Source organism: Oncorhynchus keta, chromosome 17, assembly GCF_023373465.1.
Source record: "Oncorhynchus keta strain PuntledgeMale-10-30-2019 chromosome 17, Oket_V2, whole genome shotgun sequence".
Lineage (NCBI taxonomy): Eukaryota > Metazoa > Chordata > Actinopteri > Salmoniformes > Salmonidae > Oncorhynchus > Oncorhynchus keta.
In genome coordinates this window covers 54,454,978-54,472,138 of record NC_068437.1, presented here as the reverse complement: position 1 = coordinate 54,472,138, position 17,161 = coordinate 54,454,978, and the positions used below count along the sequence as shown (strand labels likewise).

Sequence of the window (17,161 nt, the reverse complement as noted above, 5' to 3'; positions counted from 1 at the left end):
TGTGCTACTATAGTCCTAGCTTTATTACATTATCTAGTGGGCTACTATAGTCCTAGCTTTATTACATTATCCAGTGTGCTAATGTTAGCTTTATTACATTATCTAGTGTGCTACTATAGTCCTAGCTTTATTACATTATCCAATGTCCTACTATAGTCCTAGCTTTATTACATTATTCAGTGTGCTAATGTTAGCTTTATTACATTATCTAGTGTGCTAGTCCTTTTATTACATTATTTAGTGTGCTAGTTCTAGCTGTTAGTTTGTTGTGTATCTGTGTTTTACTGTCTATTTTTCATCATCACCTGAACGTCTATTCAATCTGATGGATTTATGTGTGTGTGTGTGTGTGTGTGTGTGTGTGTGTGTGTGTGTGTGTGTGTGTGTGTGTGTGTGTGTGTGTGTGTGTGTGTGTGTGATGTTTAGTGTGAGGGGCGATGGATGCAGAGCGGTTTAGGCTTCTGAGTGGAGGGAAGCCTAGCAGGAAATGTGGCATCATGTCCAGTGGGAACCACCTGTTCTTCAGCGAGGATGGCCTGCGTATGCTGGTCACTAACGACATGGACCTATCCAATGCCAGGTAGTGTGTGTGTGTGTGTGTGTGTGTGTGTGTGTGTGTGTGTGTGTGTGTGTGTGTGTGTGTGTGTGTGTGTGTGTGTGTGTGTGTGTGTGTGTGTGTGTGTGTGTGTGTTTTAACAGATAGATGTGCTACTGAGACCGTCTAATGGTAAGGTGTGATATTAGTTTATATCTAGTACTATTGGAAAGCCTGGTCCTCACATTGATAGTAAAATATGTGTGTGATCAAATGATACCAATCTGAAAACAGATGCACTCATACACACACACACACACACACACACACACACACACATATACAGTATAAATATATTTATTGATATGCATTATAAAAAATACTACATTTTTCCTATAGGTTTGTTCAGTTCTTCCTGCGTCTGGGCTGTGGGAAGGTGTCCCCAGACCCCCGTTCCCAGCCCGTCCTGCTCCAGTTCTCTGTAGACGGAGGTCTGACCTGGGGCCTGCTGCAGGACTTCCTCTTCTCAAACAGGTTAGCGGATTCTCTTGTTCCCCTTGGACCTCCATATGTTTTTGCCTGTGGATGTTTTTGCGTCCTTTTATAGTTTGTCAACGCAAAGGCCTTTTTACTGTGAAAAATAAAATGCTATATTAACTTATGTTATCTTATATCATCATCATCATCATTATCTTCATCTTCATCATCATCATCGTCATCCATCATCCATCATCATCAACTTCATCATCCATCATCATCATCTTCATCATCCATCATCATCATCATCATCTTCATCATCCATCATCATCCATCATCGTCGTAATCTTCATCATCCATCATCATCTTCATCATCATCCATCATCATCATCTTCATCATCATCCATCATCATCGTCCATCATCATCATCGTCATCTTCATCATCCATCATCATCTCCTCCAACAGCAGTAACCAGGCTCGCCTGGTGGCCCTGGAGATCCCTCTGCGTGCCCGTACCTCCTCCACACGTCTCCGCTGGTGGCAGCCCTCTGAGAACGGACACTTCTACAGTCCGTGGGTCATTGATCAGGTGAGACACCTTCCCTACATCGGCAGATGGCCTCGTGTTTAAGAGCTTTGAGTCAGTAACCGAAAGGTGTCTGGTTTGAATCCCTGATCTGACTTATGCACTTGATCAAGGAACTTAACCCAAATGTAAATGTAAACATGTTTGTCCGTTCATCAATCTCCTCATCCATCCTGCCATCTATCGTTATCTGACTAAGGTAGTACCTTAGGTTGGTATACTCAGTCTACACTACATTCCTCACATTGAGTTGCAAAGGCACTGTTTTGTCTTGCCCATTCACCCTCTGAATGGCACACATAAGATGGCGCCAACAGATATGGCAGCTCAGCATCCAGTTCCTAAGCAACTTTGTAGTATCGTGTTTTGTGGGTGTTATTTCTTACATTATTAGCCCAGAATGTTTTTTGTGTTATTACATACAGAGGGAAATAACTTTTTGGATATCAGAGCGGCGGTAACTCATTATGACCAGGAATACAACTTTCCCAAATTGAATCCTTTGTTCGTATCCCCCAGGGTAATTTAACTTTTTCCAGAGGCTGCTCCAAGACACCGCTGTAGGAGAAGAGGTATTCGGAGGGGACTTCTAGTCCGACTCAGGAGGCGTGCACACCATCCACCAATTCCAAGTATATTACTCGCTAATGTTCAGTCTAGGCGTAATAAAGTAGACGAGCTCAGGGCGAGGATCTCCTTCCAGAGAGACATCAGGAATTGTAACATGCTCTGTTTCAATGAAACATTGGCTCTCTCTGGATATACTGTCTCTGTCCATACAGCCAGCTGGGTTCTCAGTACATCACACAGACAGGAATAAAGAACTCTGGATATACTGTCCCCGTCCATACAGCCAGCTGGGTTCTCAGTACGTTACACAGACAGGAATAAAGAACTCTCCGGCAAGAAGAAAGGTGGGGGTGTATGTTTCATGATTAATTACTCATGGTGTGATTGTGATGATGTACAGGAACTCATGTCCTTTTGTTCAACCGACCTAGAATACCTCACAATCAAATGCCGACCGTATTACCTCCCAAGAGAAATCTCTTCGGTTATGGTCACAGCCGTGTATATCCCACCTCAAGCCGATACCACGACGGCCCTCAAAGAACTAAACTGGACTTTATGCAAACTGGAAACCACATATCCTGAGGCCGCATTTATTGTAGCTAGTGATTTTAACAAAGCAAATTTGAGGAAAATGCTATCGAAGTTCTACCAACACATTGACTTGCAGTACTCACGCTGGAAAAACATTGGACCACTGCTACTAAACTTTTCGAAAAGGCCCTCCCCCGCCCTCCCTTTGGCTAATCTGATAATGACTCCATTTTGCTCATCCCTTCCGATAGTCAGAAACTAAAACAGGAAGTACCTGTGCTAAGGTCTACTCAACGCTGGTCTGACCAATCGGAATCCATGCTTCAAGATTGTGTTGATCACGCGGACTGGTATTTGTTCCGGGTAGCCTATGAGAATAACATTGACAAATACATGGATACGGTGACTGAGTTCATCAGGAAGTGCATTGGAGATGATGTACCCACTGTGAGATTTAAAACCTACCCAAACCAGAAACCGTGGATAGATGGCAGCATTCGTGAAAAACTGAAAGCGCGAATCATCACATTTAACCACGGCAAGGTGACTGGGAATATGGTTGAATACAAATACAGTTATGTCCTCCATAAGACAATATGTGTTTTTATTTAACCTTTATAGAATATAGTGCCCTTCAAGCTCATCATTAAGCTCGGGGCGCTGGGTCTGAGTACCCCCTTTTGCAACTGGGTCCTGGACTTCCTGACGGGCCGCCCCCAAGTGGTGAAGGTAGAAAACAATACCTCCACTTCGCTGATCCTCAACACTGGGGCCCCACACGGGTGCATGCTGAGCCCCCTCCTGTACTCCCTGTTCACCCATGACTGCGTGGCCACGAACGCCTCCAACTCAATCAGACGACACAACAGTAGTAGGCCTGATTACCAACAATGACGAGACAGCTTACACAGAGGTGGTGAGGGCCCTGGGAGAGTGGTGCCAGGAAAATAACCTCTCACTCAACATCAACAAAACAAAGGAGATGATCATGGACTTCAGGAAACAGCAGGGGGAGCAGCACCCTATCCACATCTACGGGACAGTAGTGGAGAAGGTGGAAAGCTTCAAGTTCCTCAGCGAACACATCACTGATGATCTGAAATGGTCCATCCACACAGACAGTGTGGTAAAGAAGGCCAACAGCGCCTCTTCAACCTCAGGAGGCTGAAGAAAATAGGCTTGGCCCCTAAAACCCTCACAAACTCCAGAGGGTGGTGCGATCTGCCCAAAGCATCACTGGGGACAAACTACCTGCCCTCCAGGACACCTACAGCACCCAATGTCACAGGAAGGCCAAAAATAACGTCAAGGCCATCAACCACTGGAGCCACGGCCTGTTCACCCCGCTATCATCCAGAAGGCGAGGTCAATACAGGTGAATCAGAGCTTGAGTATCTCAAGGCCATCAGACTTTTAACTTCTTGCGTCGAGCCAACCCGGATCCGGTATCATGACTACAGCCTCAACGCAACGTTAACTATTCATGAAAATCGCAAATGAAATGAAATCAATATGCTTGCTCTCATGCTTAGCCTTTTGTTAACAACACTGTCATCTCAGATTTTCAAAAATATGCTTCTCTACCATAGCAAACTAGCATTTAGCATTAGCAGACAACATTTTCACAAAAACCAGCAAAAACATTCAATAAATCATTTACCTTTGAAGAACTTCGGATGTTTTCAATGAGGAGACTCTCAGTTAGATAGCAAATGTTCATTTTTTCCTGAAAGATTTTTTTGGCTGGAGAAATCGGTCCGTTTGCTGCTACCAAAAAAAACGAAAATTCAGTTATCCAAACGGCAAACTTTTTTCCAAATTAACTCCATAATATCGACTGAAACATGGCAAACGTTGTTTAGAACCAATCCTCAAGGTGTTTTTCACATATCTCTTCAATGATGTATCGTTCCTGGAAGTATGAGTCTCCTTCTGTATCGCATGGTAAAATAATTGCCACTGGGAATTACTCACCAAATTAGACAAAGGACACCGGATGGCCCCCTGGCAAATGTAGTCTCTTATGGCCAATCTTCCAATGATATGCCTACAAATACGTCACAATGCTGCAGACATCTTGGACGAACGGAAGAGCACATAAGCTCGTTCACAGCATATTCACAGCCATATAAGGAGACCAGAGTAAAACAGAGCGTCAAAAATCCTGCTCATTTCCTGTTTGAAGTTTCATCTTGGTTTCGCCTGTAAAATCAGTTCTGGGGCACTCACAGATAATATCTTTGCAGTTTTGAAAACGTCAGAGTGTTTTCTTTCCAAAGCTGGCAATTATATGCATAGTCGAGCATCTTTTCGTGACAAAATATTGCGCTTAAAACGGGCACGTTTTTTTATCCAATAATGACATAGCGCCCCCATAGGTTGAAGAGGTTAAATAGCCATCACTAGCCGGCTTCCACCTGGTTACGCAACCCTGCACCTTAGAGACTGCTGCCCTATATACATAGACATCACTGGCCACTTTAATAATGGAACACTAGTCACTTTAATAATGTTTACATACTGCTTTACTCATCTCATATGTATATACTGTATTCTATCCTACTGTATTTACTAACTAGTCACTTTAATAATGTTAACATCCTGCTTTACTCATCTCATATGTATATACTTTATTCTATACTGTATTCTATCCTACGGTATTTCCATCAATGCCACTCTGACATTGCTCAATCTAATATGTATGTATATATTTCTTAATTCCATTCTTTTACTTTTAGATTTGTGTGTATTGTTGTGAATTGTTAGATGGAGCTAGAAACACAGGCATTTCACTACACCCGCAATAACATCTTAAATATGTGTATGTGACCGATACAATTTTATTTAGATTTTGGCATACACAATCCACGTCTCAATTGTTTATTAAAGGCTTAAAAATCATTTTCTAACCTGCCTCCTCCCCTTCATCTACACTGATTGAAGTGGATTTAACAGGTGACATCAATAAGGGATCATAGCTTTCACCTGGTCAGTCTGTCATGGAAAGAACTTTTTGTATAGTCAGTGTGTATATATATCGGCCAATCAGTATACAGCATCCTGCCTGTATGACAGGAACCTACGTCTCTCTTTCCTCTACCAGCTGGTGGTGGGTGGCAGTGCCAGTGGCTGGGGACCTCTGGAGGACGACTTCTCCTCTATGGACGGTCGTTCCTGGCTGCTCCACCCCGGGGGAACCCGTATGCCCGTGTGTGGTTCTGACGGGGCGGCCTTCGCCTTTATAGAGAAGTCCAACACGCGCTACGCTGTCACCACAGACATCAGCCTGGGTCATGATGCGTTCATACAGTTTGACTTCTCAGCTTCCTGCTCGGTCACCAACTCCTGCTACGGTGAGAGAGCCACTGGGGAGAGGAATGGACATAAGAGGTTGTCGGTGGGGTTGGTAGAGTGGTAATGCGTTAGGTTCACAAAAAAAATAAAAAGGTTATAAGGAGTAATGAAATGATACCTTTCATTGACTATGATTGATTTGCCCGTGTCGTATTGAATACCCGGGCTACGCTAGGTAAACATGACTTTACAATAAATACTGATGTCTTGTGTCTCTCTGTGTGTCTTTCTTGGTCTTCTCTTGTCCGTCACAGCCATTGAACTAGAGTATTCTCTGGACCTGGGTCTGAGCTGGCAGCCTCTGGTGAGAGACTGTCTCCCCACCAGCCCAGACTGCTCCTCCTACACCTTACAGAGACTGCTGGTAGCAGACACCTACAACAAGTGGGGCCGAGTCACTCTGCCAATCCCCACCTATGCCAGGTCAGTTACATGTTGTTGGACTGCCAATCTCCACCTATAGCAGGTCAGTTACATGTTGATGGACTGCCAATCTCCACCTATAGCAGGTCAGTTACATGTTGATGGACTGCCAATCTCCACCTATAGCAGGTCAGTTACATGTTGTTGGACTCCCAATCTCCACCTATAGCAGGTCAGTTACATGTTGTTGGACTGCCAATCCCCTCCTATAGCAGGTCAGTTACATGTTGATGGACTGCCAATCCCCACCTATAGCAGGTCAGTTACATGTTGATGGACTGCCAATCTCCACCTATAGCAGGTCAGTTACATGTTGATGGACTGCCAATCTCCACCTATAGCAGGTCAGTTACATGCTGATGGACTGTCAATCTCCACCTATAGCAGGTCAGATACATGTTGATGGACTGCCAATCTCCACCTATAGCAGGTCAGTTACATGTTGATGGACTGCCAATCTCCACCTATAGCAGGTCAGTTACATGTTGATGGACTGCCAATCTCCACCTATAGCAGGTCAGTTACATGTTGATGGACTGCCAATCCCCACCTATAGCAGGTCAGATACATGTTGATGGACTGCCAATCCCCTCCTATAGCAGGTCAGTTACATCCCCACCAATAGCAGGTCAGTTACATCCCCACCTATAGCAGGTCAGTTACATCCCCACCTATAGCAGGTCAGTTACATCCCCACCTATAGCAGGTCAGTTACATGTTGATGGACTGCCAATCTCCACCTATAGCAGGTCAGTTACATGTTGATGGACTGCCAATCCCCACCTATAGCAGGTCAGATACATGTTGATGGACTCCCAATCCCCACCTATAGCAGGTCAGTTACATGTTGATGGACTGCCAATCTCCACCTATAGCAGGTCAGTTACATGTTGATGGACTGCCAATCTCCACCTATAGCAGGTCAGTTACATGTTGATGGACTGCCAATCTCCACCTATAGCAGGTCAGTTACATGTTGATGGACTGCCAATCTCCACCTATAGCAGGTCAGTTACATGTTGATGGACTGCCAATCCCCACCTATGCCAGGTCAGTTACATGTTGATGGACTGCCAATCTCCACCTATAGCAGGTCAGTTACATGTTGTTGGACTGCCAATCTCCACCTATAGCAGGTCAGTTACATGTTGATGGACTGCCAATCTCCACCTATAGCAGGTCAGTTACATGTTGATGGACTGCCAATCTCCACCTATAGCAGGTCAGTTACATGTTGATGGACTGCCAATCTCCACCTATAGCAGGTCAGTTACATGTTGTTGGACTGCCAATCTCCACCTATAGCAGGTCAGATACATGTTGATGGACTGCCAATCTCCACCTATAGCAGGTCAGTTACATGTTGATGGACTGCCAATCTCCACCTATAGCAGGTCAGTTACATGTTGATGGACTGCCAATCTCCACCTATAGCAGGTCAGTTACATGTTGATGGACTGCCAATCTCCACCTATAGCAGGTCAGTTACATGTTGATGGACTGCCAATCTCCACCTATAGCAGGTCAGTTACATGTTGATGGACTGCCAATCTCCACCTATAGCAGGTCAGATACATGTTGTTGGACTGCCAATCTCCACCTATAGCAGGTCAGATACATGTTGATGGACTGCCAATCTCCACCTATAGCAGGTCAGTTACATGTTGATGGACTGCCAATCTCCTCCTATAGCAGGTCAGTTACATGTTGATGGACTGCCAATCTCCACCTATAGCAGGTCAGTTACATGTTGATGGACTGCCAATCCCCACCTATAGCAGGTCAGATACATGTTGATGGACTGCCAATCTCCACCTATAGCAGGTCAGTTACATCCCCACCTATAGCAGGTCAGTTAGATGTTGATGGACTGCCAATCGGCCAATAGGGCAACTGGAAGACACAGACACTAGAATGCATGTAAACATTCACACACTCTCTCTCGTGCTTCTACACCTGCATTGCTTGCTGTTTGGGGTTTTAGGCTGGGTTACTGTACAGCACTTTGAGATATCAGCTGATGTACGAAGGGCTTTTATAAATACATTTGATTTGATTTTGACCTGGTGTGTCTGCAGGTCTCCAGCCACTCGCTTCCGTTGGTTCCAACAGGCTCCGTTTGACAAGCAGCAGACCTGGGCTCTGGACAACCTCTACATCGGAGACGGCTGCCCTGACATGTGCTCCGGACACGGACGCTGCCAGCAGAGCTCCTGTGTGTGAGTGAACGTACCCACCAGTAGGGCTGTAAAATTCCAGAAACGTTCCCAAAGTTGAGGGTTTTTTCCCAAAATCCTGATTGGAGAATTCCTAGTTCCTACCAGAGTTGAATGCTGCAGCTGCAATGAATGATTAGCCAAGTGTGGCCTTGCATTTTAACTTGAGTTTAGCCATCAGGTGGAAGACTGGGACTCGGAAATCTCAGACTTCCGATCTCAGTGCATTCAAGACAACTGGGAATTCGGAAATCTCAGACTTCCGATCTCAGTGCACACAGTCCACACATCATATTTTTTATTCTAGGACTGGAATTTAAAAAAAGTAAGTTCTATTCTGGACCTTACTATCGCCTCAGCTATTTGAATCATTCTTATGTGAATTTGGGATAATATCTCCCCCCCTCCCCTCCCCATGTAGGTGTGATCCAGAGTGGGGAGGGGAGTACTGTGATGAGCCTGTGGCCCCTCTGCCCTCCCAGCTAAAGGACAGCTTCAGCCGAGCCCCCTCTCTCAGCCACTGGCACCTGTTGACTGGAGCAAAACTCAGTACTGTGTGTGGGGCCGTGGCATCTGGTGCTGCACTGCACTTCAGTGGGGTAACTGTCTGTCTGTCTGTCTGTCTGTCTGTCTGTCTGTCTGTCTGTCTGTCTATCTATCTATCTGTCTATCAATTTACCTATCAGTCTATCACCAGAATTTAAATTGGCGCCAAAACCTGGTCTGTTCGTATCTCTTCATCTAACCTGCCTATCTTTCTTTCTCACTTTTTGATCTCTCTCTCTCTCTCTCTCTCTCTCTCTCTCCCTCTCCCTCTCCCTCTCTCCCTCCAGAGTTGTAGTCGTCAGCTGGTGACAGTGGATCTGAACCTGACCAACGCAGAGTTCATCCAATTCTACTTCATGTACGGCTGCATGATCCCGCCTAGCAACCGTAACCAGGGCGTGCTGCTGGAGTTCAGCCTGAACGGAGGCATCAACTGGAATCTGCTGACAGAGATCTTCTATGACCTGTACAGCAAGCCTGGGTACGTGTTCTTCATTAAACCTACTGTACTGTGTATATATATATATATACACACAGTTGGAAGTGTAACAGACCGGTTCACTGTCCCGACCTGGGTTCCAACCAGGGACCCTCTGCACAACAACTCTTCATATTCACTGACCCAAACAAACAAAAAAGTCAAGAAGGTCTGTTTACAGAAACTTCTACAAATCTTACCGGGACTCTGCTTTCTCTTTCACATCAGATGTTCCAGTCCTAACCTGTGTGTGTGTGTGTGTGTGTGTGTGTGTGTGTGTGTGTGTGTGTGTGTGTGTGTGTGTGTGTGTGTGTGTGTGTGTGTGTGTGTGTGTGTGTGTGTGTGTGTGTGTGTGTGTGTGTGTGTGTGAGGTACAGACAATTTGTCAACGTGCTGCTACCCCCAGCAGCACGTCAGGAAGGGGTGCGTGTTCGCTGGTGGCAGCCGACACACGAAGGAGCGGACCACGGCGACTGGGCGCTGGACAACGTTCTGATTGCCGGCTCTGACCCGCGGGCTCAGATAACTGACACATTCGGAGGGGTGGCGCTGCCCAACCACGAGAGAGCTCCCTCAGATGGTACCCCCACAGGCAGGATAGGACTCCTCAGTGAGGGAGAGGAGGAGAGCACCTCAGGTATATACACAGGGGACATCGCCACAAGTACACATCACAACCACAGGTACACACACAACTACAGGTACACATCACAACCACAGGTACACACACAACTACAGGTACACATCACAACTACAGGTACACACACAACTACAGGTACACATCACAACTACAGGTACACACACAACTACAGGTACACACAACTACAGGTACACACACAACTACAGGTACACACACAACTACAGGTACACACACAACCACAGGTACACACAACTACAGGTACACACACAACTACAGGTACACACACAACTACAGGTACACACACAACCACAGGTACACACAACTACAGGTACACACAACCACAGGTACACACACAAATACAGGTACACACACAACCACAGGTACACACAACTACAGGTACATATCACAACTACAGGTACACACACAACTACAGGTACACACACAACTACAGGTACACACACAACCACAGGTACACACAACTACAGGTACACACACAACTACAGGTACACACACAACTACAGGTACACACACAACTACAGGTACACACACAACTACAGGTACACACACAACTACAGGTACACACACACAACTACAGGTACACACACAACCACAGGTACACACACAACCACAGGTACACACAACTACAGGTACACACACAACTACAGGTACACACACAACTACAGGTACACACACAACCACAGGTACACACAACTACAGGTACACACAACCACAGGTACACACACAACCACAGGTACACACACAACCACAGGTACACACAGCTACAGGTACACACACAACTACAGGTACACACACAGCTACAGGTACACACACAACTACAGGTACACACACACAACTACAGGTACACACACAACTACAGGTACACACACAACCACAGGTACACACACAACCACAGGTACACACACAACTACAGGTACACACACAACTACAGGTACACACACAACCACAGGTACACACACAACCACAGGTACACACAGCTACAGGTACACACACAACTACAGGTACACACACAACTACAGGTACACACACAACCACAGGTACACACACATCTACAAGGACACACACAACCACAGGTACACACACAACCACAGGTACACACAACTACAGATACACACAACCACAGGTACACACACAACTACAGGTACACACACAACCACAGGTACACACAACTACAGGTACATATCACAACTACAGGTACACACACAACTACAGGTACACACACAACCACAGGTACACACAACTACAGGTACACACACAACTACAGGTACACACACAACCACAGGTACACACACAACTACAGGTACACACACAACTACAGGTACACACACAACCACAGGTACACACAACTACAGGTACACACACAACTACAGGTACACACACAACTACAGGTACACACACAACTACAGGTACACACACAACTACAGGTACACACACAACCACAGGTACACACACAACCACAGGTACACACAGCTACAGGTACACACACAACTACAGGTACACACACAGCTAAAGGTACACACACAACTACAGGTACACACACACAACTACAGGTACACACACAACTACAGGTACACACACAACCACAGGTACACACACATCTACAGGTACACACACAACCACAGGTACACACACACAACTACAGGTACACACACAACCACAGGTACACACAACCACAAGTACACATCACAACTACAGGTACACACACAACTACAGGTACACAACTACAGGTACACACACAACCACAGGTACACACAACCACAAGTACACATCACAACTACAGGTACACACAACCACAGGTACACACAACCACAGGTACACACAACTACAGGTACACACAACCACAGGTACAGACAACCACAGGTACAGACAACCACAGGTACACAGACAACCACAGGTACACACAACCACAGGTACACACACAACCACAGGCACACACAACCACAGGCACACACAGCCACAGGTACAGACAACCACAGGTACACACAACCACAGGCACACACAACCACAGGCACACACAACCATAGACACACACAACCACAGGCACACACAGCCACAGGTACAGACAACCACAGGTACACACAACCACAGGCACACACAACCACAGGCACACACAACCATAGACACACACAACCACAGGCACACACAACCACAGGCACACACAACCACAGACACACACAACCACAGGCACACACAACCACAGGCACACACAACCACAGGCACACACAACCATAGACACACACAACCACAGGTACAGACAACCACAGGCACACACAACCATAGACACACACAACCACAGGTACACACAACCACAGGTAAACAGACAACCACAGGTACACACAACCACAGGTACACACACAACCACAGGCACACACAACCATAGACACACACAACCACAGGTACACACACAACCACAGGCACACACAACCACAGGCACACACAACCATAGACACACACAACCACATGTACACACAACCACAGGTACACAGACAACCACAGGTACACAGACAACCACAGGTACACAGACAACCACAGGTACACACACACACAACCACAGGCACACACAACCACAGGCACACACAACCATAGACACACACAACCACAGGTACACACAACCACAGGTACACAGACAACCACAGGTACACACAACCACAGGAACACACAACCACAGGTACACACAACCACAGGTACATACACAGGGGCTTTGTCAGGGCCCTAGTTCCTGTGATTTTAGTGATCGTCGAGTTAAACGATCAACTTTCAAGTTAGGTTTCATTCTATTAGGCAAAGACCATGTTAAATACTACAACTGCTTTAGGAGAAAAACTATTATACAGAATCTTTAATCTTTAACTGTACGAAGTCAACGGAAACAGGCATTTTATTTTTTATATTTTTATTTTTTGTAATCCTCTCCCCTCTCTCTCTCTCACTCCCTTTTTCTACCTCTCCCCGCTCTCTCTCCCTCTTCCCTCACTCTCTCTCCGACTTCCTCTCCCCTATCCCTCCCCCTCACCCTCCACTCATTCTCTCTCCATCTTCCTCCCTCACCTGCTCCCCTATCCCTCTCCCTCTCCCCTATCACTCCACCTTTCCCTCTCCCTCTCCCTTCCTCTCTCCCCTCCAGTGAGTGACCATTGGCTGTTCAGTGAGGACTGTGCGGTACAGAGATTCTGTAGTTCTCCAGACGGTGTGATGGTGTGCGGTAGTGACGACGGGAGAGAGGTGTACGCTGTCACACATGACATCATACCTGACAAAGACTGGGTCATGCAGTTCAAGGTAAGAGACTGTGTCTGTTTGTGCGCAGTGATTTAATTAGGTACCGGTGCCTCTTCTAATATAATGAACAACAGCACCTAAAATGACTAATATCACCTTTTGTTATTCTACAATGGCTTAGATAGATGTGTTTCCCTGTTATTAACAGATAGCAGACATCTTTGTTTGGGTGTGAATACAGACAGCATTATTAACACACGTGTCCATTGAGGTTACGATAACGGAGTATGTTTCACCGTGTGTCTTTACAGATAGCAGTGGGCTGCGGTGTTCCAGAGCGCCAGGCAGAGCGCCAGGTACACGTTCAGTACTCTGTGGACTTCGGTGTGTCCTGGAGATACCTGGTGCTCCAGTGTCTCCCTGCGGACCCTCGCTGTGGAGGACAGGTCTCCCAGCCCAGCGTTCTTCCCTGCCCGGGGCTGGAAGAGGGCCGTTTACCCCCTACCGGACAGCCTGACAGACACGTGAGTGACACTTGGGGGTGGGGGGTCCTGTTATATCAGCAGCCCTTGGGGTGGGGGGTCCTGTTATATCAGCAGCCCTTGGGTGGGGGGGGTCCTGTTATATCAGCAGCCCTTGGGTGGGGGGTGGGTCCTGTTATATCAGCAGCCCTTGGGTAGGGGGGGTCCTGTTATATCTCAGCAGCCCTTGGGTGGGGGGTCCTGTTATATCAGCAGCCCTTGGGTAGGGGGGGTCCTGTTATATCAGCAGCCCTGGGGGTCTTACATCAATGGTTCTGGAACTATATTATGTGTTATGTTCTGCAGCGCGGTCCGTTTCCGGTTTTACCAGCAGCACTCGGACACCCAGTGGGCTGTGGAGAACTTCTACATCGGGCCGGCCTGTGACGGCCACTGTGGGGGACATGGAGACTGTCTAGACCAGAGATGTCTCTGTGACCCTGGTTTCACTGGACCCAACTGCTACGCCAGCACTTCTCTCAAGGTGTCAATCAGTTCATCAATCTTTATTTATTTTGTACATTTTCATACAAGTTGTTCCTATCCGGCTCAAAGGCCACGTCTCACAGGACCACGTCTCATAGAACCACGTCTCATAGAACCACGTCTCATAGAACCACGTCTCTCATAGGACCGCGTCTCATAGAACCACGTCTCATAGAACCACGTCTCATAGAACCACGTCTCATAGAACCACGTCTCATAGGACCGTGTCTCATAAGGCCACGTCTCATAGAACCACATCTCATAGCACCATGTCTCATAGAACCACGTCTCATAGGACCACGTCTCCTCATAGAACCACGTCTCCTCATAGAACCACGTCTCCTCTAAGAACCACGTCTCATAGGACCACGTCTCATAGCACCACGTCTCATAGAACCACGTCTCATAGGACCACGTCTCCTCATAGAACCACGTCTCCTCATAGAACCACGTCTCATAGGACCACGTCTCATAGAACCACGTCTCATAGCACAAAGTCTCATAGAACCACGTCTCATAGGACCACGTCTCCTCATAGAACCACGTCTCCTCATAGAACCACGTCTCCTCATAGAACCACGTCTCATAGGACCACGTCTCATAGAACCACGTCTCATAGCACCATGTCTCATAGAACCACGTCTCATAGGACCACGTCTCATAGGACCGCGTCTCATAGAACCACGTCTCATAGGACCATGTCTCATAGAACCACGTCTCATAGAACCACGTCTCATAGGACCACGTCTCATAGGACCCGTGTCTCATAGAACCACGTCTCATAGAACCACATCTCATAGCACCATGTCTCATAGAACCACGTCTCATAGGACCACGTCTCCTCATAGAACCACGTCTCCTCATAGAACCACGTCTCCTCATAGAACCACGTCTCATAGGACCACGTCTCATAGCACCATGTCTCATAGAACCACGTCTCATAGGACCACGTCTCCTCATAGAACCCACGTCTCCTCATAGAACCACGTCTCATAGGACCACGTCTCATAGAACCACGTCTCATAGCGTCAAAGTCTCATAGAACCACGTCTCATAGGACCACGTCTCCTCATAGAACCACGTCTCCTCATAGAACCACGTCTCATAGGAACCACGTCTCATAGAACCACGTCTCTCATAGAACCACGTCTCATAGGACCACGTCTCCTCATAGAACCACGTCTCCTCATAGAACCACGTCTCATAGGACCACGTCTCATAGAACCACGTCTCATAGCACCATGTCTCATAGAACCACGTCTCATAGGACCACGTCTCCTCATAGAACCACGTCTCCTCATAGAACCACGTCTCATAGGACCACGTCTCATAGAACCACGTTTCATAGGACCACATCTCATAGGACCACGTCTCATAGAACCACGTCTCATAGCACCATGTCTCATAGAACCACGTCTCATAGGACCACGTCTCCTCATAGAACCACGTCTCCGCATAGAACCACGTCTCATAGGACCACGTCTCATAGGACCACGTCTCATAGAACCACGTCTCATAGAACCACGTCTCATAGGACCGCGTCTCATAGGACCACGTCTCATAGGGCCACGTCTCATAGGACCACGTCTCATAGAACCACGTCTCACAGGACCACGTCTCATAGAACCACGTCTCATAAGGCCACGTCTCATAGAATCCAGTCTCATAGAATCACGTCTCATAGGACCACGTCTCATAGAACCACGTCTCATAGGACCACGTCTCATAGGACCACGTCTCCTCATAGAACCGCGTCTCATAGAACCACGTCTCATAGGACCATGTCTCATAGAACCACGTCTCATAGAACCACGTCTCATAGGACCGCGTCTCATAGGACCGCGTCTCATAGAACCGCGTCTCATAGAACCACGTCTCATAGGACCACGTCTCATAGAACCACGTCTCATAGGACCGCGTCTCATAGAACCACGTCTCATAGAACCACGTCTCATAGCACCACGTCTCATAGAACCACGTCTCATAGGACCACGTCTCATAGAACCACGTCTCATAGGGCCACGTCTCATAGGACCACGTCTCATAGAACCACGTCTCATAGGACCACGTCTCCTCATAGAACCGCGTCTCATAGAACCACGTCTCATAGAACCGCATCTCATAGAACCACGTCTCATAGGACCATGTCTCATAGAACCACATCTCATAGAACCACGTCTCATAGGACCACGTCTCATAGGACCACGTCTCATAGAACCACGTCTCATAGAACCACATCTCATAGGACCACGTCTCATAGAACCACGTCTCATAGAACCACGTCTCATAGAACCACGTCTCATAGAACCACGTCTCATAGGACCACGTCTCATAGGACCGCGTCTCATAGAACCGCGTCTCATAGAACCACATCTCATAGGACCACGTCTCATAGAACCACGTCTCATAGGACCGCGTCTCATAGAACCACGTCTCATAGAACCACGTCTCATAGCACCACGTCTCATAGAACCACGTCTCATAGGACCACGTCTCATAGAACCACGTCTCATAGGGCCACGTCTCATAGGACCACGTCTCATAGAACCACGTCTCA

General features: G+C 47.0%; 1 protein-coding gene and 1 long non-coding RNA gene across 3 annotated transcripts in view; both read left to right on the top strand.

Annotated features, from left to right (window-relative positions):
• Positions 1-17,161, top strand: part of LOC118379936 (reelin-like) — a 318,966-nt gene that overhangs the window by 281,275 nt on the left and 20,530 nt on the right. Inside the window, 13 exon segments of the mRNA XM_052466572.1 lie at positions 431-580; positions 935-1,069; positions 1,479-1,602; positions 5,807-6,056; positions 6,312-6,480; positions 8,559-8,699; positions 9,118-9,295; positions 9,530-9,723; positions 10,101-10,357; positions 13,503-13,657; positions 13,909-14,057; positions 14,059-14,121; positions 14,425-14,602. Of these exon segments, the coding sequence (XP_052322532.1) occupies positions 431-580; positions 935-1,069; positions 1,479-1,602; positions 5,807-6,056; positions 6,312-6,480; positions 8,559-8,699; positions 9,118-9,295; positions 9,530-9,723; positions 10,101-10,357; positions 13,503-13,657; positions 13,909-14,057; positions 14,059-14,121; positions 14,425-14,602 (2,143 nt within the window).
• LOC127908364 (uncharacterized) lies at positions 6,562-8,186 on the top strand. 2 transcript variants are annotated; one of them, XR_008067027.1, is made up of 4 exons: positions 6,562-6,609; positions 6,696-6,781; positions 7,789-7,831; positions 8,090-8,186. It is a non-coding gene; the product is annotated as an uncharacterized LOC127908364 (long non-coding RNA). The 2 variants fall into 2 exon arrangements; XR_008067026.1 differs by lacking the exon at positions 7,789-7,831 and adding an exon at positions 6,868-6,910.